Source organism: Pan troglodytes, chromosome 22 (assembly GCF_028858775.2).
Source record: "Pan troglodytes isolate AG18354 chromosome 22, NHGRI_mPanTro3-v2.0_pri, whole genome shotgun sequence".
In the NCBI taxonomy this organism is placed as follows: Eukaryota; Metazoa; Chordata; class Mammalia; order Primates; family Hominidae; genus Pan; species Pan troglodytes.
In genome coordinates, this window is record NC_072420.2 from 41,530,883 (window position 1) to 41,552,861 (window position 21,979).

General features: G+C 44.0%; 1 protein-coding gene across 3 annotated transcripts in view; it reads right to left on the reverse strand.

Moving 5' to 3' along the window:
- DSCAM (DS cell adhesion molecule) overlaps positions 1-21,979 on the reverse strand; it is a 939,729-nt gene that overhangs the window by 829,394 nt on the left and 88,356 nt on the right. The window contains exon 1 of one of the 3 annotated variants that reach the window (XM_054675090.2): positions 1,217-1,888. The exons of 1 other annotated variant lie outside the window; for it this stretch is intronic. In XM_054675090.2, the coding sequence (XP_054531065.1) occupies positions 1,217-1,259 (43 nt within the window). In that variant the 5' untranslated portion in view covers positions 1,260-1,888. Of the gene's footprint in view, positions 1-1,216; positions 1,889-21,979 lie in introns of those variants that run through there. One more of the 3 variants, XM_016938555.4, reaches the window with a different exon arrangement.

Consider the following 21,979-nt stretch of genomic DNA (forward strand, 5'->3'; position numbering starts at 1 on the left):
GCAAAGAAAATGCACTGCCTTGCAGCCAACACACAGAGCTTCCCTGTGTATCTTCCAGGAAAATCTTAGAGCCTCCCCTTTGCTTCTCGTATTTTCTCACAAGGGCCAGATTTCCTCTCTTCTCTTCTTTTACCTTCTCTTCTTCTCCTCTCTCTCTCTCTCTGTCTCTGTGTTTGTCTCGCTCTCTCTCCCTCCTCTCTCTCTTTCTCTCTCTCTCTCTCCTCTCTTCTGGCTAGGGGATTCTGCTTAATGGTTTAATTTCAACTGTCAGTAGGTTATACATTTTATGCAGATGTGTGTTCCAAAATTTGAAATGGGAATTTAAGCCGTAGCTACTCCCAGGCGATGTCAAATGATGACAATTTCCTCTGGTTCCCACAAGAGAGGAAGCCATTCATACATGTAAGTTCATATTTACGCGGTGACAGGCAGCCTAAGGTGCAGTCACACTTACTAATTGGGTCTGACTCAGTCAAGAGCAATAGCTTTCTAAATACCCAGGAAGAAATCATTTCAAAATATAATATTGGCTGGGCATGAGGAAATGAATGCTATTTACAATATTCACTGATTTCATTTTTACAACTATACAGGTGTTTTCTTTTTTTTTAATTTGTCAACATTTCAGATGATGTAATGCTTATCAGTGCATATTTTTACATAAACGACTGTGAGGAGCATGAAGCAGCACGGGTTGCATAGAAGGACAGATCTTTCTTAAAGCCCTCCTTGGTGCTGGAGATACATTGTACTAGCATGAAATTACGTGTTTGAAAAATCTCAAAAAGCATTGAATCTGAAGGGAGATGTTCCTCATTGACCCCTCCACTTGCGTGCACTTGGAATGTCACATCCCTTTCCAGGTTGTAATATTCAAAGTGGCAATCTTCCTGTCTCTCCTTCTGTCACCAAACCTGGTTTATTCTGAATGAGGCAGCTCTCTAGTACTGGAGTTAGGCTCTGAGCTGTCACTTGGCTAGGTAAGCGCCTTCCAATGATTACAGAGCAATTTCTCCCGGGCCTCTCCATTGCCACCTCTCCTCCCCAAAAAAATAAATATGATATTTAAAAAATAAATAAAAGCACGAAATTTTAAACACAGATGAAGCGGAAAAGGAAAGAAGACTTTACCCATGCATCCAATGCCACCCCCCACCCCCCCCGCCCCCCCGGTCAATGATAAGGAATGAAATTCATCACAAACCGAAAGGCTCACCATTCGCGAAGCTCTGGAACAAGGAGAGAGCCAGTATCCACATGCCCCTGCCGCTCCCCGGCCTCCCGCGAGCGACGCGCCGGCCTCGCCCCCCGCGCTCCGCCCGGCCCGGCTCCGCTCGCCGCTCGGCACCTGCCCGGGGGCCGCCGCCCGCCCGCCGCCCGCCGCCCGCCGAGGACGCGCCGCCGCTGCCGCTGCCTAGCCGCCCGGGCACGCGGCGCGGCCGGGCTCCGGAGCGAGGGCTGCGCTCGCCGCGCGCTGCGCTCCTGCACACCTGCTCCCGGGCGCCGCGCCCCACGCTGCGGCCGGAGCCCAGGTGCGCCGTCAGCTCAGTGGGCCCCCGGCAGGTCGGCAGGTGGAGAGAGCCGCAGACGCGGGCGTGAGCTCATCCCGGGCACCCGGCGCCCAGAATGCGCAGCCAGCGGCCTCCCGTGCGCCAGCCCTCACCCTCCGCATCCAGGCAGCAGGCGGGCGGGCAGGCTCATCTTTGCCGTGCTCCGGCCTCAGTCACATGGATCCCTCTGCCAACCTTCCCTGCCTGCGAGCCGGGCGAGTGAAGCCGAGCGCGGAGGCGAGCAGGGACCCCTCCCCTGCCTCTGGCCGCTGGGGCGCTCTGCAGTCTTAAAGCAGCAGCAGAGACGTGCAGCCGAACTGAGGCAGGACCGGGGAGAGCGCAGCCACCGCACAGTCACGCACAGTCATCAGGAGGAATTTCTTAGAGGCTTAAATAATCATTTCAACAGCTGCTTATTTTTAGTTATTTTCCTGCCGGTTGCTAATAAGGGATGGCCGGGGTGACTATTGCGGAAGGTGGCCAGCCACGGAGAGGTGAACATGAAATGCTCGTAGTTTTAATAAAATGTGCAGCTGGATTCCGATTCCGTATTTACTCTCAGAAAAGTCCAGTTCATTTGCTTAGAGGGAAATGCTCCTTCCAAATCCTTGCTGCTACTGTAAAGATCTCTATGATTTCACGGGCTAATTTTTAATTATCTTGAATACATGGTAGAATGCAAACACAAGCACTTCTAATTTTGCTCTCTGAATGGCGCATAAAAAAGCTGATTGAAATTGCTGATAATTTGAGTAATCCCAAACATATAACCCCTTTCACGTTTCTGTGAAAAGTCAATATGTTAACATTTCCTGAATGTTCTGTATGATTCTTGAAGTCATGATAATATTTAAATTAAAGCTCTCACAAGGGCGTACATCTACCCATCACTTTGCAATATAATGACCGACAGGGCTGGAATGCACCCCAGTGTAGAATCCAGGATGGAATGCTCAGAGTCAGGACAATCAGGACTGAGAAAAAGCATTCGGTGGGGGTCAAGGGAGACATTTTCAAGGGAAATTGAGTAGGCTTTTTCCTAGGCACTAGGTATCCTAACTGGGCTCCATGTCCCCCTCCAAATACAGAAGAATGATGCACATCTCAGACAGCTCACAAAACAACACAGGAGAAGCAAATGGTGAGGCAGAAACAAAATGGTGCTTTACCAGGGTTGGGCACAAGATGGCCAGGCCCTGTGTACCAGGAAGGGTCAGCTGAGCCGGTGATGCTGCCTGGCTCACCACGGCTCTGCAGCTGCAGGTGATCACGTGCTGCCGCCCACTCAGGCTGCGCAGGCCCAGCCCCCAGTACCACGCACCAGAACCAGCATCCTCTGGCTTTGCAAATGCTGGGTGCTCAGTCCCTGGTCCTTCCCAAATGCAACCCAGGAAGGCAGGGGATGGGCCTGATTCTGTCCCTGCATCTGGCTGGTTGACCTATTCATTAATTCTTACTTGCACACTAGCCACCTGCAAGGGTGCCCAGGCACTGGGGTCAGGGAAACCCAGGGTCGAATTGCAGCTCCTCCACTACCCCGATGTGGGGCTTCTGCATGTGACTCGAGCCTCAATTTCCTCATATGCAGACTGGAAATTATCACAGTTCTTAACTCACAGAGCTGTGAAGATCTTTCCATCCGTTGACAGCACATGGTCACTGTAGTTAGCGGTGGCTGTGGTTAACTGTTACTGAGTTTGGGAGCAGGGCTGGAAACATGATTTGTGGGGTCCACTACAAAATGAAAATGGAGAGCTCCTTTCTCAAAATGAAAAAGAAGCACCGTAACAAGCACTAAAACAGAACACTGCCTCCTTTCTTCCTGCCTCTCTCAACCAGTCATGGTGTTTTCTGCTACATGCTGCTCTTCCTTGGGCGTGGGAATGCAGCCCTGTACAGACCCCACAGACCTTCCAGGTGACTCAGTGCCGTACAAGAGGCTTCCACTTGCCAGTTGCTTCCCTGCCCTTGGCTGCACCCACATGCTGTGGCCAGCCACAGTTAGGGGGTGGGGAAGCCACTGTCTCTCTCCCACAGCCCACTGTCCCAATGTACAGTGGACAGGAGATCCCTCAGGGATTGCAACCTCCATGCTGGGAAGCTCTGGGTATCTGGATTGGAGGTGGGCACAAGCCTCTGGCCACTTGTGGAATGTGCCCTGGCACTGCCAGCCTGCTGAGGGGATGGTCACTGCGAGGCCTTTCTCTGAACTCCTGCACAGTGCTTGTCCTGCACACATGCCCATACACTCACCAGAGATGGCAGGTGGTGGCAGAACACGGGCTTGCTGTTCCAAAATGATGCAGTTGCCACCCTGTTGGGAAGCAGCAACAATTGCAGGGGCAGAGGCTGCTCAAGAGCTAGGGGAACATGGGGTTGGGAAGTGGACAGCCAAGAACCTCTCCCAAAGGAGAGGTGGCAGGTGGCAGGTAGCAGGATGGTACAGAAGCCAAGGCTCCAAGCCCTCTTCATGCTCCATTGTCCCATTGGATTTAGAAAAGGTAAAACAGAGGTGATATCATTAAACATTTCAAGATGGTGACTACAGAGAATTCAACCCCAAGTGCAGGCCCTTCTTCGCCTGGGACCAGATGGGACCCCGTGTGAGTGCACCTCTCCGTGGTTGTCTATTAATGCGTCTGCCACAGGGTGAATGGGTGAAGGACCTTGAATGGGTCTAACACATGCACCAGTGTCTTTTCAAATGTATTTACGTAATAGACTTCAGTAAGAAACATACTTATTTCTCACTAAACTGTGAGTTCCATGAGATCAGACACTCTTTCCTGTTCAGGAAGGTATCCTCACGGCCTGGCCCAAGTACATGCTCGGTAAGTATTTGTGGGCTGGAATGGAGATCTCTAATGCAGGTAGAAGGCGGAGCCTGTCCTCAGATATGCACACGTGTGTACACATAAAGCGCCATGGTAATTTAGGAGGGAAAGTGAGTACTGTACTTCATATAGAAGTCTCAGAGGAAATGGCAAGAACATTGAGCTTTCAAATTCAGTTAAGATGTCAACATGCAAAACTGAGTCAAGGACAGGGGATTCTGCCCTGAGAGTATAAACATCTGGAAAAGTCAACTTTATAAAATACCCTAGGTTTCCAGCGATTCCTCCTTTGGTATTCCTAATCAGTGTAGCCTCTGGAAGATCAACCTTTGACCTGAAACAATTCCATCCAGACTTTTCCCTTCCCCAGTTCTGTCTCCCTGCAGCTCTGGGTCAGCCATCCTAGGGGAAGAAAGGTAAAGTCAAAGAGGCCACCTTGGTGCTCACTTGACTGATGCTAAATAAGGAACAATGCACATTTGAGGAGTTACATCATCCAGGTTACATCATCCAAGTATAGCATCTGTTACTCCTCTGTTTTCTGTTGGAGAACCAGGAAGAGCATATATGAAGCAATGGCCTTTGAGCCTTGTGCTAAAGGAAGGGTTGGGAGTTGAATGTTGCCAGGGATGAGCAAGGAGGGCATTTTAGGCAGTAAGGTCTCCACCGTGGGAAGCCTCAGTCCTGCTGGACCTGTGGGGTTCATTCTGATCAAGGCAATAAGGAGTTTCCCATGGGGGACTTGCATTAGTTGCCTAGGGCTGCTGAAACAAAGGTCCCCAAACTGGGTGACTTAAAACAACAGGAATCTATTGTCTTAGAATTTGGAATGCTACAAGTCCAAAACCAAGGTGTTGGTAGGAACCTCCTCTTCTGCAACCTGCAGGAGAGCTTCCCCTTTTCTCATCCAGCCTCTAGTGGTTGCTGCCATCCTTGGCACTCTTTGACTTGCAGCTGCATCTTTCTGATCTCACCTTCTGTCTTCACATGGCTTTCTTTATCCCTGCAAGTGTCTGGGTATCTCTACTCTTCTTACAAGAATGGTGGTTATGTTAGAATACAGACTCACCCTACTCCAGTATGATCTCATTTCAACTTATTACATTTGCAACCTTTGATGTCCCTACTTTCAAATAGGGTCCCACTCTGAGTCACTGTGGGTTAGGATTGCACCCTATCTTTTGGAGAGAAGGGAATACAGTTAAACCCCAACAGGATCAAGATGCCTGAAGTCAAATGGCAAGAGGCAGAGAAGGGTTTCTGTAGATTTGGGTGAGGACACCAGCATCTTGCTTTATAACTCTCTTGAGCCGTGTGCATCAGGGACCATCACGGTGCTTCCCTGTGCAGAGAAGGAGCTCAGACTTTACTTGGAGTCTCAGTTTCTTCTCGTGGAAAATTGAGTAATCATACCCACCCTTCCGATCTTAGAAGATTGTTGAGAGGATTCAATGAGATATGGGAGTTGGCTCTGAGAAGGTTACACAGATAACCACTACATGATGTCATAACAGCCTACAACTGAACCTGTAGAAACATTTTGAGGAAACATATTACTTGGCAAAGCCTCACTCTGGCTATAGGGTGTTTTGATTCATTGAAACCAGACACTGCCACACCTCTGGTCTCAGAACTGCAAACGGCAGAGATGATCAAGAATGTCAGCAGAGACCCACCCATTTCTTCCTCCAATGAACTGATTGAGTCCTTCAACAAATATTTGGCATAAGTCTGTTATCTACAAGTTGTTATAATAGTCCCTGTGGGGGCTAAAGATGGATGAGGATGAACCGGGATGGGCACCGGGGAGCCTCTGGGCTGCTTGAAATGTTCTCCGTCTGGGTGTGGGTAAACACCACACAGGAAAATACACATGGAAAATTTGCCACGCTGTACGTTTAAGCCTTATGTACTTTACATGCCTTACTGTGTGCAAAAAAAAAAAAAAAAAAAAAAGACCAAAACACAGTATCTACTAACCTCAATCAAGTGGGAAATTCAAATAATAGTGACAACAATTTGATATGATAAATTATATAATTGGGAGTTGACACATCTAATTCAACTAGCTGGTGTGGTGTGTGTGTGCCTGTGTGTGTGCTGTACATGTGTGTCTTTCTGTGTTTGGTGTGTGTTTGTGTGTGTGGTATCTGTGTTTGTGACTGCGTGTGTTTCTCTGTGAAAGTGTGTTGTGTGTTTATGTGTTTCTGTGGTGTGTGTTTGTATTTTAGTGTGTGTGTGTGTATTTTGTGTGTTTGCATATGTGGTGTGTGTTTATGTGCATTGTTTTGGGTGGGTGGGTATGTGTGTGTGTGGTGGAAGCAGGTGTGGCAGAGAGAGTGGGCAGGGAAGGCTTCCCTGCAGATACCGGAGCTGAGTCCTGAACACTCTATTAGCTTCAGCCTTGTACATGAAGGAACAGTTGCCCCACGGCAGAGAGAGCTGAATGTACAGAGACAGACTGGCAGGACACAGCACAGTCATGGAAGGCCCCTTGCAAGGAGGAGTTGGGCTCCATCCTGAAGGCGAAAGGAAACCACTGATGTATGGTCAATAGGGAAGTGACACAATGAGGGGTATGCCTTGGAAACATTCCCTTCTGGGGACACACTGGATAATTGCCTGAGGAATATGAGAAGGATGCAGGGAGAACTTTCTAGGAAATGAGGAAGACCTGACCAGTGCAGTAGGACTGGGATGAAGGCACTTGCCGCAGATAATAGTGAAAGACATTTAAAAGGTGAGATTATCAGGAGTTGGAAATACTTTAATAGTACTTTAAATAACAGTTGCATCATTCTCAGTACATGAGGCCTTTAGCTCGTCACTGACACTCATTCAACACCTGTATGTTCAGTTTTAGGCAACGTGCTGTCTGTGCTCACAAAATCAATTCTTTTCTGGGAGGTGAGCACTGCTTCTCTCTTCCCTGCCCTCCAGATGTGGAAGCCTTGGCTCAGAGCGGTCCAGAACCCTGCACTATATTACCCAGCCAGTTGGGGGCAGAGCTTGGTCTGAACCCAAGCACAACACCCAGAGGTCCAGTAATGATCAGCCCCCTTCTGAAGAGGGAAGAGTTGGGGCATGTGGGGACGGACGGGGAGGATGGCAAGATGACTCCTAAAGATCCATGGTGGATGCTTGTGTGGACAGAGGAGCCTCTGACCAAGAACAGGAACCCCATCATCTCCCATGGGCTTTTACATTTCTCCCCACTTCTACTCTCTCACACACAGCCTGGTCTCTGTAAAGCAGCCACCTTGATCCTGCAATGCACACACACACACACACACACACAATATCATTGGAAGCCCTGATCAAACTCTCCATTGCCTCCCTGTATCATGCAAGGTGAAATCCGAAGTCCTCACCATGGCCATGAGCCCTGTGTTCTCCAGCACCAGCTCCTGTAGGGTAGATCCCCTGCCCCTGCCACCTTCCTGCTCACACACCCAGTGCTGGCTTCCTGCATTTTGTGCAGGCACACTCAGCACAAGTGCACACTCTTCCCTCAGGCACCCCAGGGGCCACCCTCCCACTGCCATCACTGCTTATGCAAACACCTTCTCTTCGGAGAGCCTTTCCCTGACAAAACCCCACACCAATAGCATTCTCCACCCTACCAGGGTGTATCCACTGAGCTTTATTTTCTCTATATTGATTTATAAATGTATGTAATTATCTACGGGCTTATCTTCTTAGATGAAAGCTGAGATTTTGTCTTTCTGTTCACTTCTGCACTCACCACACCTAGAATAATGCTTAGCGTATAGTAAATGCTCAATGAATATCTGCTGAATTATGAAAGAGACTAGATCAAAAAAAAAAAAAGTGTTGCATGAGGCAAGGCACAGAGACCCTTAGTGACATCTCCTGCATTTCACACCTTGGGAGACATAGAATTGTGATAGAAAAAAAAAAAAAAACCCAGATGGAAGGGAATGAAAAAAAAAGCACTTCTTAGATGTCAAATCAGCTTATCAATTTGCATAAACATTTCACCAAAATAAATATTTCTTTACTCTGCACTGGGCAGGTGGCTTGCTCATAGGCACTCTAACAAGTTATTTTTTTAAATGAAGACAGGTACTGAGTCTAGGGATTTGAATTATAAGAAAAGGTCAAGGCGGGGTTTGTATCAAATAGGTTTTAGAAGCAGAGAAGACTTCAAAGCGAAACATAAGCCTGTGTGGAGAGCGCTGATCATGGCGGCCCATTGGGATTCAGTTGAGGGAAAGGACGACGCTGAGGGAAGAGCGGGGGAGAGCTGCAGATGGGGGTGCGGGCCTGGATCTGCCTGAGGGACCCGAGTCCCCACCAGCCCCGGGACTCTCGTGGAGAGTGCAGCGGCCCCCTCTTGAAAGAACGGTGTTCATACAGAGTTCCTGGAGGCGCCAAGCGTGCCAGGCAGCTGTCCCTGGGGCCTCCTTACAGGAGGGGCCTCCAGATGAGATGTGCGGAGAAATCCTGGTTTTAGCACGGGGCTTTCAATGTCTGGGGAATGATCCAGCGTGGCCCCAAGGGCAGCAGAATGAGGAAGCAGCTCAGGGATCCTTGTATGACCCCGTAGCCCCAGCCCCAGCTCAGCTCTGTGGCTTCGTGGGCAGCTTTTCAGACACCAGGGAAGACAGTCTTGATGAAACGCCCCAGGGTCTCTAAAGGAGCTCCGTCCTCACTGGGGTGGTGCTAAACAGAGAGGGGCAGGGGTCCCAAAACACTACGTGGAGAAAGGCGAGGGGCCAGCCTTGTGTTCCCTGCAGGAGTGATGTGGTTCTGGAGCCCAGTGGTTAAGACCTGGGTTGGGGTCAGACTCCGTCAGGGCTGCTGAGCCTGAGCCAGAGCGAGGTGACCCGTGCAGGTGGCTTTTCCTCTGGCCTCTAAAGACTGGTCTGTTAACCCTACCTATGCCACAGAGCTGCTATGACAATCACATGACTTAAAACCTGCCAAGCGCCTAGAGCAGGGCCCAGCACGCAGAGCAAAAGATCCCATAAATGTAAGTATTTACTATTGTTATTGATGCTACAGCTTTGCTGTGTTTAGTGAGGTTCTATGCCTTGACACAAGAGCAGAAGAAAGGGAACAGTGTCAAACACAGATCAAGAATGAGGAAAAGACGGGAAGGAAGGCGATGTAGAAAGCAGAAGTTGGAAAGAAATAAACAAGAAAATACAGGCATTTCCTTTTCATTTACATAAACCAAATTTTAGTGGCTTGAGAGAAGTCTAAGAAATTGGGGATGAGATAAAATTGGACACTTACTTCATTTCAGACACGTTAAAAATGCTAATTAAAAAAAACTATACAAGAAAAATACTTGAATCATAAGCAAAATGTGAGACCAAGCAATTCAGATAGAAGAATATTCTGGAGACAGCATGTTCATGTATAACACAGTGGCCAGGGATACATCTTCTTTTTTTTTTTTTTTTTTTTTTGAGATGGAGTCTCACTGTGTCACCCAGGCTGGAGTGTAGTGGCACCATCTCGGCTCACTGCAACCTCCACCTCCTGGGTTCAAGCGATTCTCCTGCCTCAGCCTCCTGAGTAGCTGGGACTACAGGCGAGCACCACCATGCCCGGCTAATTTTTTTTATATTTTAGTAGAGACGGGGTTTCACCATGTTGGCCAGGATGGTCTCGATCTCCTGACCTCGTGATCTGCCCGCCTCAGCCTCCCAGCGTGCTGGGATTACAGGTGTGAGCCACTGCACCTGGCCAGGATACATCTTTAAACATGACATAAGCTCAGAAGCTATAAAATAAAAGACAAATAACTGCAATATTCTTTTAATGGCAAACTTCTGACCAAAACAAAGCCAGAAGACAAGTAATGGGCGGACTAAGGGGCACACTCACCACCTGCAAGATAAATAGAGGACTAATATCAATATAAGGTTGAACATTTAACAATTGATAACAAAAAGCAATTAATAGGCCTAGGCCTTGAATATGATAGTTTAGAGGAAAAGAAAACAAAACAGCCAATATACCTGAGCAGAAGCTGAACCACATTAATAGGCAGGGAAATGTACATTTAAATAACAATTGCATATTTCTTCTCAACCTCCACATGGAAAAGAACTAAATGACAAGGAAACTAATGTTGGTGGGACACAGGGGGAAAAGATACTTGTGGACATTGTTGGTGGCAATTTGATACTTTTGTAGCTGTTTTTAATTTTAATGGATTCTGGCAATATCTATTTACAAACAAAACAAAAATCACCTACACTTCAACTTTGCAGTCTTAGTCTTAGGCATCTGTTCCATTGAGATAAAACATCAGCAGAACTTAAAGCTGTATGGGCAATGCTATCTGCTGCCAAATAGTTTGCTGAAACAAGAGAAAGAAGAGAGACAGAGAAGAAGAAAAGGAAAGGAAAGGAAGAAGGGAGGAAGCCATCCAAATGCCTATCCTCGAGGGATGTTGAATTAAATATAGTCATAAAAAATCAGGGATGTGTAGACATTTCCACCACATTTAATTAAGCGAAAAAAGCAAGATACAGAAGAACATATGAAATATCTCACTTTCGTAAAATACACGTGTGTGTGTGTGTGTGTGTGTGTGTGAGAGAGAGAGAGAGAGAGAGACTGAAATCTTGTAAGGGTGAAAAAATGTTGCACAGCAAATGTTAATATTTGTTACCTGATTGGGTTGAGGTGGAGAGAGGAGGAGAAAGAGAAAAAAACAAAAACAAAACCAAAAAACAAAAAAAAGAAAGGGGTTTAGAAAATCAACACATATAACATAACCTCACTTATGTAAAATATAACTGTTAAAATAAAATGGCAATGGTAGCTATCTAAGTAGTGGGATGCCAGTTTTCTCTTTGTCTATTATACTTTTCTGGGTTGTTTGATTCTTTTTATTTTCTTAAAAAATCTAAAATTACGTTAAAAGGCAATAAAGAAACAAAATTAAGTAAATTATGAAACCTGACAAGATTTGTGCAGCACAATACAGCGAACAGCTTGTCAGGTACACACTGGAACTAAGTTAAAAGTCAAAATTCTCTTGTCTCCTTTTCTTCTGATCTTTCAGGTCCTGCCTAGTTGAAACCTAGCAGCACCTTTAGGGAGGGGTGTGAACCCACTTTCCATCACAGTTATGGGTCCACAGGCCCATTCTTCCCATATCACTTGTCACTTCTCCCTCATGTCATGCATATCCTCCTGAGAGTTCATAAGCAGCCTTGAAGGTATGTTTCATTCTGCAGCCCCCACTATAGTGGACATGTGTTGGATAAGAGGCCATTTTGACCTTTTCTCATTGTTAAAATCTCTAAACAAAGTAACATGTTTATATTAGCCAGGGTTCTTAAGAGAAAACACAGCAAATTGGGTACATATATTATATTATAGACTACATATAGACATATAGACTATATGTATACATACACACACACACACACACACACACACACCCCTATACATATATGTGTGTGGAGAGAGAGAGCAATTTACTGTACGGTACTGGTTCACATGGCGATGGAGGCTGAGAAGTCCCATACCTTGCCATCGGCCAGCTGGAGACCTGGGAAAGTCAGTGGGTGTAGTTCAAAGGCCTGAGAGCTGCAGAGCCAGTGGTATATATTCTAGTCTGGATCTGAAGGCCTGATAACCAGAAACTCTTGGGGCAGAAAACATGCCCCAGCTCAAGGGATCAGGTAGAGAATAAATTCAACCTTTCTTCTTCTTTTTGTTCTACTCAGGCTCTCAATAGATTGGATAAGGCCCACCCACAATGGAGAGGGCCATCTACTTCACTCAGTCCACCAATGCGAATGTAAGTCTCTTGCAGAAACACCCTCACAGACACATCCAGAAATAATGTTTCACCAGCTATCTGGGCACCCCATGGCCCAGTCAAGTTGACAAATACAATTAACCATCACAGTACCCCATCAGGTTCACTTCCTCATTCTCCTCCAGAAGGCTGGGCCATGGGGTAGGGAGAAGTCAGAAACAAAACTCCATGGAAACAGCAGTTGAGAGTAAAGGAAGTGACACGGGAGATGGAACCTGTTTTCTGCACTTACACAGAGCAAGTCCTTGCAGAAGTGAACGTTTTTTGGGAATGGGAGGGATGGTAAGTGGTTTACAGAAAAAAGGGCATAGCGTATTTATGGAGATCTGTGGTTGGAGAGTAAGGAAAGGGCCAGATTCAAGTCCACTTGACCGCCTTGCTCATGGTTTCTATCCTTTGCCTTGCAGAGGCATGGCATGTGCCAGGGTGGCTGAGGGCAGTGCCCTCTCAGCTGAGGAAGGCCCACTGAGAGCAACTAGAAGCAGCACCCGCAGTCCAGACCATAGCTAATGCCATCTGTTTGCCAATGCCTATATGATTTCATCACATCTTAAGAAAAGTTTTGAAAAGCAACTCTCAATATTTCTAAGGTATTTTAACTTTTTCATGACTATTTCTCTAGGAATAGTAATGGATATTCCTCCAAGGATGGCTGAGGAGCAACTGAAAACTAAATAACATGTGACTGTGAGAGATATTAATAGTCTTTGTTATTTAAGACAAATTTAATCTCTTCAGTCTTTGGCAGATCCTTTCCAAAGCAAGTGAAAGACTCAGAATGTGATCCACAACCAGGACATCTACCTATTCATTGAACAAAGATTTATTCAGCCCCTGCTACTGGCTAGCACTGTGAACACACAGTATATATCAGTGGACAAAACAGACAGCAACTGTTTCTCACATGGTGCTTACAGTCAACATTATGCTTACTGTATGAAAATTATACTCACTCTTGTTTGTTTCTGAGAGCATTTCAAGGACAAAAACTTATTAAATCCTAAATGACTTGCATCCTGGTGTTGTCTCTGAGATTTCTCTTCTCATGCAATTTACTATCATTGAAAATACCAGCCACACATGCATATGCAAAAATATAACTGGATGAATGGTCAGTTCTGTGATTACACCATAGCAACTGGATGGGAAAAACCCAAATATCCACCATCAGGGAACAATTAAATAATAATTCATCTAGATTATGGAATATTATGCAGCTATTAAAATGACTAGGCAGCTTTAGGGCTCATATAACAGATCTCCAGATGTTTTGAAGCTGAAACAGTAATGAAATAAAATTAGTGGATACTGTATGTTCCCACTCCCATAAAGAAATGTGTATTCATTTCTCTGTTTATGCATGCATAGAAAGCTCTTGGAGAGATCTATAACAAGCTGTTATCCATAGTTGCATCTCAAAAAACAGACTGGAGTAGGACAGAGAAGGGATATATAATTTCATGAAATAGCCTTCTTTATTAAATAGATGTGTTCTTACTAATTTTGTTTTATTTTACTATGCACAAGTCTACTTTTTAATTATAAAAAGATACCAATGAACTTTAAGGGGTTATTATATATGGTTTCTACAACTGTCAAATACGTCAGTTGCTAGCTATGTGACTATTTCAATTTAAAGGTAAATTAATTAAAATAAACTTAAAAAAAAATGAGATCCTCAGTTGCACTCACCATATTTCAAGTGCTCAGTAGCCACAATGGTGAGTGGCTGGCACATTAAACAGTGCTGACATATAGAATATTTCCATTATTGCAGACAGTTATATTGGACAGTGCTGGATACTCTATGAACCTAGAGCCAGTGAATTTTTCATGAGATATCTAAGCCTTTGTTCTTCACTCTACAGTTGACTCAAAAGGAAATTACCCAGTAGAGCTGTGCGGTAAAGAATAAGAAGGAAGTTTCCTCAAAATTAACACATATCTCCCTTTCTATCTCCACTCATTAACCAGCAGGAAAGTTGGAAATTCATTCCTTCAACCTTTTTACAGTGTCATGATCAAGACTTTTAAGTTATTTTGCATATATTTTAAGTGTTACAAGGTCTGGGTACCTTTCCCCGGCAGCAACCCAGGTTGATCACTATTTATTGAGTGTTATTTATTAACATAAAATAATAAAAAAAACAAACCAACTCTAATCTGATTTTTTAATTACTGTATAAGTGCTGGTAATTCCTCACTTCTTTAGATTCCTCACATTCAAATGTGTTTAGCCTTCTGAGGTCCCGTCCAACTCTGAGAAGCCACAAACGTAACCCCAACTGAGACTTGAGTTTGGATAACTGTGGATGCCTAAAAGTTGTTATCAGTATATTTGGCTCAATAAGCTAAAAAGTACCACTGAATTATTTGGGGATTGCCCATTCATTTCTACTCTGAAAGTTTTACTTGTGTTTCTTAATGAGTCTAATATGAATTTAAATCTCCAGCCACCAAAACTAGAGTCTTAGTCAGTCAAATGCCAACAAAGTAAACTTTTAGACTTAGAAGCCGTCTTCTTCCAATTAGGAAAAGAAAAATGCAGAATTACATCTTATCCTTGCACTTCAGAGTGAAAGTAACTGATTTAAAAATTCTCTCCTTTTCACACCAAGCTAATAGAATGTTGGACCATCATCTGGCTGGAGAGCTGCCCTCCTGAGACGTCTGTGTGGAGGACACATGCATTTCATCTGTTAATAATAGTATCTTCAACAAAGAGCCCTGCACCAAGCCATCTGTTAGGTTGGGGGTTTTCATAATCAACTAGTAGAGGAGGAAGTGTGGGCGAATACAAAACGCTCTTTCACTCCAGTTCTCTTTTCCCTGTTTGGACTCCCTTGAAGAAACTGCAACAATCCATTTTAGAGGAGAGACCTTAGAACATGCAGAGAAAGCACAAACTGCATATTTCCCTGCAAACAGATATTCAGAATGACCTTCTTGCTACCAGGAGAGGAATGTAAATCTCCCAGTGCTACAAGCTCTCCTTTTTCTTATTCACAGACTTTTATGAGAATCAGCTTATAATAGCAACCTGATCTGAACTCACCATGCAGGAAAGTGAGGCAAAGATGGGGTCTGGACCAGCCCACAAAAAACATCCTGTCTTAAGCCAGACATTTTACCAAGAGAGCCTCAAAGCAGGCCAGAAAAGGGAAGATGAGGTAAAAGAGCACATTTCTGCTATTCACTGTTAATCAGACAGGAAAACCCAGCAAATACAACTCAGTAAAGCATCTGCTTCTCTTCAGAAGGTGCAAAGGAGTAAAACACCATAGAATCACTTCTAGTTTTCTTTTTATCTACCAGTGTGGTCTGAATAAAAATTAAATAACTTTTGAAAATTTCACATTTGTCATCCATTACCCAATTCATTCTTGTGGGCAATTTTTAAGTAAACACGCGATTAACATGGTGTTGGTAGGTCATTAACACTGGTAGTGTCATTAACATGACACTGGTAGGTAATGCCATCATAAATGAATTTTCACAAAAAAATTTCTCTTTTATGGGAACGAAAGGAACTTGCTCAAAAAACATTTATATTACCAACTTTCAAGTTGGACAGATGAAGATTTGAATTTGTCCCTCCTATTACTAGTAATGTGTCCTTGAACAACTCACTGGCTCTCTCTAGTCCTCAGTTTCCTCACCTGAAAAATAGGAATATCAACAAAACATAACCTATAAAGTTCTTGTAAGGTTTAAATCAAATATCATCTCTGCTCAGAGCTGTGCGTGGTACATCAGAAGAGCTCAATGTGGCAGTGTGAGTGATTTATCATTTTCCACCTTGTTAAGGAATGCACACAGAGCATAACTAAAGTTTTCTTATTTACTTAAGCCCATCATTGTGAACATTACAGTGTAGGTCAGAGGCCCATCTGTCCCTATACTTAGTGTTCCCATTGATTTGGCGGAACTCAATTGTTTGGTGTTTGGGAGCAGTTTCTGGTACCCAGCCCCCATATTCACTTCTGGCTTTTAATCAGCTATGAACTAGGAATACAAGTGACCAAATAAATTACTACTGTACTTAAAATAGGTGCAAATGGGCTCACAGTGATTCCCATATTAGAATTACCTAGAGAGCTTGAGCTGCTGTGAAGACAAGGCGTCTGCATTTTATAAGCCCCGGGTGAGTCCAATGTCCTGGTGGAGGCCACGGCTGTAAGTGAAGACCAGTTCCCTCATTCCCTGACAGCAGCCCAGGAAGGGCAGTAAGTGGCCAGCCGCAGTAAGTACAGCTGGGGGCAGACCTGGAGCTTCCTTTCCAGTAGGAGGGCCAAGGTCACAGACTACTTTATACGTCTAAAACTAATGCGACCCTCAAGGAGAGGGAGAGGGAAGAAATCAAAGAAAATTAAATCCTTCGACCAGTGCTAAGCAAGGTCGCTCTGTGCCAAATCTTGTGCTAAGTGGTTGGGGTATATTGGTAAATAAGACAGACATGACCCCAACCCCTGCATGCACAGAGGACTGACAAGAAGACTAATGGGGGCAAATAAGACCAAGAATTGCACAAGTAGTTAAACATTTGAAGAATTAAAGAAATTGCAATTAAATAATGGTAGTATGGAAAGTACTTGGGTGAAAAAGTGTAAGGTGTGGGGAGATATGGCAAAGAGGTCCTAACCAAGGATGAGTGATCAGACAGCATCATGAGGAGGACCAGCGGGTGGCGTCTTACTTTCCTGGGACTGCTGTAACAAAGCGCCACATGCTAGGGTAACTTCAAAACAGAAATGCGTTTTCTCATGATTCTGGAGGTCAGAAGTTCAAGATCAAGTGTCAGCACTGTTGGTTCCTTCTGAGGTTCTGAGAAAGGGATCGTTTCCTGGCCTACCCTCAGCGTCTAGTGATTTGCTAGCAGTCTTGGGTGTTCCTCGGCTTCTGCTGCATGTTCTCATGGTGTTCTCTGCCTTGGGGTTCACACGGCATTCTCCCAGTGCACCTGTCCATGTCCAAGCTTCTCCTTTTTATAAGGACGTCAGGCATATTGGATTAGAAACCACTATAATGAGTGCATCTTAACTTGATCATCTCTAATAAGGTCATATTCACAGGTACTGGGGGTTAGAACTTCAACATCTTTTAGAGAAACACATTTCAGCCATTAACAGGTAGCAAAGAATTAGACTGGGTGAAGGAGGATGGAAGAAGAAAGCATTGCTAGAGAAGAAAGCACATGCCAAGGCCCTCAGCAAGGAGGGCTGCTGCAGTGACCAGGAATGGCTGGGAGCCTGGTCTGCTGGAGTGTGGGAAGCAAGAGGAGGGTCAGGAGGCACAGGCAGCAGCTGATCCTGCAGAGCTCTGGGGGCTCTGTGTGGAATGTGGGAGCCAACATGGGAGATTATGAAACCAAGACAACTGAAGGCAAGATGTAGCAGAACCAGCAAGAGGGACAAAAGGGAACTGCCCCTCTGTCATCTGACTGAAGACCCAGAGTCTAATTCTAGAGAGGGATAAACAGTCTCTGGATTGAATGACACCAGACACAGTTGAAAATGGAATTCAAATTGAAAACAGGATGTTAAAGAAATGTTCATATACTGAAGGTTGAGATTCCCCACCTTCTTTCTCTAGTAGGCTCTTAGGAGTCTGGCAGCCAGAGATGACACTGTGATACCTGGTCAGTCCAAAAGAGACACAAAGATACTGCCATGCAGATCCCCCCATTGAAGCCACCGAGGCAGACCACCCTTAATTTTCAGTACTTCTCCAACTGTAGCATGAATAACAATTATGGTGGGAGGGAGGCATTAAAATGCAGATTGCTGGGTCTCACTCTAGATTCTGATTCAGAAGGTCTGAGAGGGGCTCAAGAACATGCATGTCTAACAAGCACCTCGGGAATGCTGACACTGCTGCTCCATGGACCACACTTTGAGAACCACTGCTCTAGACAGTCAATGAGTCCATGGGTGTCAATGAGCTGCCAACCAGCATTTTACAATTCTTAAGTGCAAGCAGAGATTAAATATTCAAAAGAGCCAAGCCATTAAAAAAAAAATCTATTCTAAAAGACAGTGAGCAAGACAAACAAAAAGGAAAAAATAGTGACATGGAGGAAAAAGACTCTTTGGCAAGAAGACAATGTCATTAAATCAACCATTACCCTCAGAGAGAGAAGATAAAAAATATTACATCTGTAATAATAGAATACATGTTATTTTTCTAAAAGGAACATTCAAAGATCAAAAGTAAAGCTCTTAGAAATTAAAAACATGATAGCAGAATTGAAAAATTCAATAGAAAGACTGGAAACCGTCATCTAGAAATTAAAGCAAAAATTTAAAGAAAGAGCAGGAAGGGCTTGTCCAGGCTCCCCAAGGAGTCTGGAATGGGAAATGTGTACTGAACACTTAACATATGCCGGGCTCCGGACTCCATGCCAGGATGCAGGAATGCACAAGGTCCTGCCATGGGAGAGTACTCAAGGAGCTCTTGAAAGACCTGTTGCCAGGACCAGTGACCTGGTGATGGAATGCTTAGAAGAGCAGGACAAGTACCTGAACTCCTGAAGGAGTGAAGAACCCCTTCACTCCTCTTGCAGGCATTTGGATTCCTAATCATGCCTTTACGCAAGACTTAGCCTAAGTGTTTGGGGAACCTGTTGTTCTCACCAGTGCCAGACTCAGCTCCCAGGCCAATTCTCTGAATGTTAAGGAGTCTCAAGACCTCTGGCTTTGATTGTCCTTGTTCATTGATGCGGGACACATCAGGGTTGGCCAGAGCCCTGAATGTTGCCTGGGCTCCACTGCAGTTGACTTATCTGTTCCTGGAAAGTTTGTCATCATCTGTCCAGGCTGTGCCCTAAAGAGTACTACAGCCATCTTTCAATAGAAGTATGGGCTACTCCCCTCACACACGTCCTGCCTGTGAAACTCAACAGGCGGGAAGGCCCAATTACTGGTGCTGGATCCTATTTGTCTGTCCTCTGATGACTGGCAAGCCCTCATTGGCAGAGGCCACTGGATCTACACGCTAGCTTGACTCTGGGCAGTACGTCTTTCTGAACACTGGAGATCAAGTGCCAGAAGCTGTTGTTTAGCTGTACACCTGGAAGAAAAGTTGTGTTTATTATGTGTAGTTTCGTGTATCAGCCAAAAGCTGAATGGAGAGGTTAAGAACATTCCTAGGTGGCCTTATTCTAATAAGTTTCTTCTCTCTCTCCTTTTCTAAATTGAAAAGTAATTTAAATAACAGATTTAGAATCTAGTGAGAATCTTGTCTCTGATGAGTGGTGGCATTTAAGGTTCCAACCAGATAGAAGTATCGGTGCTGTTTAAGAAGTCTCAGATGATCACAGGCGTCTGTTAGGCTCTTGAAGCTGGAACAAGATTAGGATAAAGATTGCAGAGCCACAAGCGAAATGCCCTATTCCCCTGATCTGGTGGGGCAGTGATGTTGTGTATTATAACTGCTGGGGGGTGAGGGTGAGTAGTCATTTTGGTTTAATAGTGGGAAGTCTGCCCAGTTGGCAGGGGGTAGAGGTGGGGAGAGGGAGTCCAGATAAATGAATTTTGGAAAATACATCTCCAATAATCCTTTGAAGCCAGTGACTTTATTCTTATTTATTCAAAAAATAAGTTATGGTTAATTATACCTACAACACCTCTATTTAAATTCAGATTTGCTCAGCAGCCCTTTGTCTTTATTCATAAGCATACCAAGTGTTTAACATAATTATGGTTGGGCATTTGAACTTTGTTTTTCTTTAACATAAAGAAATGCTACTATTAAACATATTTGTAAATAGAAAATAATTAAAGAAAGAAAATTAGAGATATAAGACATTTTTTAAATTAGAGGACTAGCCCATGGAGTCTAACATCTGGCTTAAAGGATATCCAGATGGAGGTGAGATCACATGGAGGGAAGAGCATCCTCAAAGAATCCAAGAAGCTTTCTCAGATTCAAAGGACATGATTTTCCAAACTGAAGGGGCCCATCAAATATCTAGCACAACAGAAGAATATAGACCTACACCTCATCACACTTATGTGACACTTTAGGATACAGCAGCAACCCATCCTGTAAACTCTTCGTGAAAAAAAAGTTACATTTAATACAAAGGATTGAGAATCAGTATGGCATTGGATTTCTTAAAAATGGTACTAGAAGTTAGAAAACAGATGACCAAGTCATTTAAAACCATAGGTAAAATTATTTCCAACCTAGAATTTCATGCCCAGGCAAACTTTTAGTAAGTAGAATAAATATACTTTCATAAAACAAGGTCTGAAAAACTTTACCTCCCCTATTGCTTTATCAGGGAGTTACTGAAGGATGAGCTCCACTAAAACAAAAGTAGAAACCAAAAAAGAAGACCTGAGGTACAGAAAACAGAAGGTCTAAAACAAGACAGGGATGAAGGGACTGTCCAAAAGGATGGTGAGGATCCTAAGATGCAGCTGCATCCTAAGCCCAGAGAGCAACAAGTTCAGGCAGAATCTGGTCAGAAGCTCTCCGGAGATGTCTTTAAATGTCTGGGTGCTTGAATACAGTAAGAGGAAAATTACATAAATCAGAGAGAGTTTGGAATTAATAATAATGACATGGGAAACCAAGCAAATAAGAGAGCCCAACAAATATTAACTTTAGGAAAAAATAAATTTTTAAAAATGAGAAGGGAAAGAAAGCACTACTCTGTATAGCGCAGCTATTAATATTGGGACTACTCAGAAACACTGATATGAACATGTAGTATTGATCTAATGAATATGACAACTACCTTGAGAGAGGCATGACGGAAGCATATGTCAGAGATATGGCAGAGTGAAATAGAACTCGGTATTCATCTGCTATCATGGGAAGTTAATAACACTGAAATTATTATTATTATTATTTTGAGACGGAGTCTCGCTCTGTCACCCAGGCCGGAGTACAGTGGCTCAATCTTGGCTCACTGCAACCTCCAATTCTTGGGTTCAAGTGATTGTTCTGCCTCAGCCTCCCAAGTAGCTGGGATTACAGGTGCCCACCACCATGCCCAGCTAATTTTTTTTTGTATTTTTAGTAGAGATGGGGTTTCACCATGTTGGCCAGGCTGGTCTCAAACTTCTGACCTCAGGTGATCACCCACCTTGGCCTCCCAAAGTGCTGAGATTACAGGCATGAGCCACCACACCTGGCAATAAAACTGAAATTATTTTACAAAAGATTTTGTTCTATAAATATATTACTTCTAAACAAGGAGATAAGTTTTTAATATCAATTAAAAAGAATTAAAAGTGATTTTTTTAGGGAAAATAGAGAGAGGAGATGAGGATGTTATTTTGTAGCAAACCTTGTAAACTATGTAATTCTTCAACTCAAGTACACAGATAAGTCAGAAAACTGAAAAATGAATAACTATCTAAAAATATAAACAAAAAGAAACACATAAAATCCTATAGAAGGACACTTCTGGAATGGTGGTATAAGGAGCTACATAAACCCTCTCTTTAGTGAAACAATCATACCTGGTGGAAAATGTTTAAAATATATATATATATATATATATATAGAGAGAGAGAGAGAGAGAGAGAGATTCTATGCCAGGTGAAGCAAGCAATATAAAATATATTTATAAATATATATAAATATATATAAGTATATATTAAAAAAAATATATATCTCCCTGGAAATCATCCTGAGAGGCATACCACAAATGTAGAAACATTATTTCAAGAAAATCAACTAAGTCTCTGTAAGAACAACAAGAATCTGAGGCATCTGAGCCATGACATTTTCTCTCCCCACCCCACTCCCATCTTAGTATAATCAAAGCT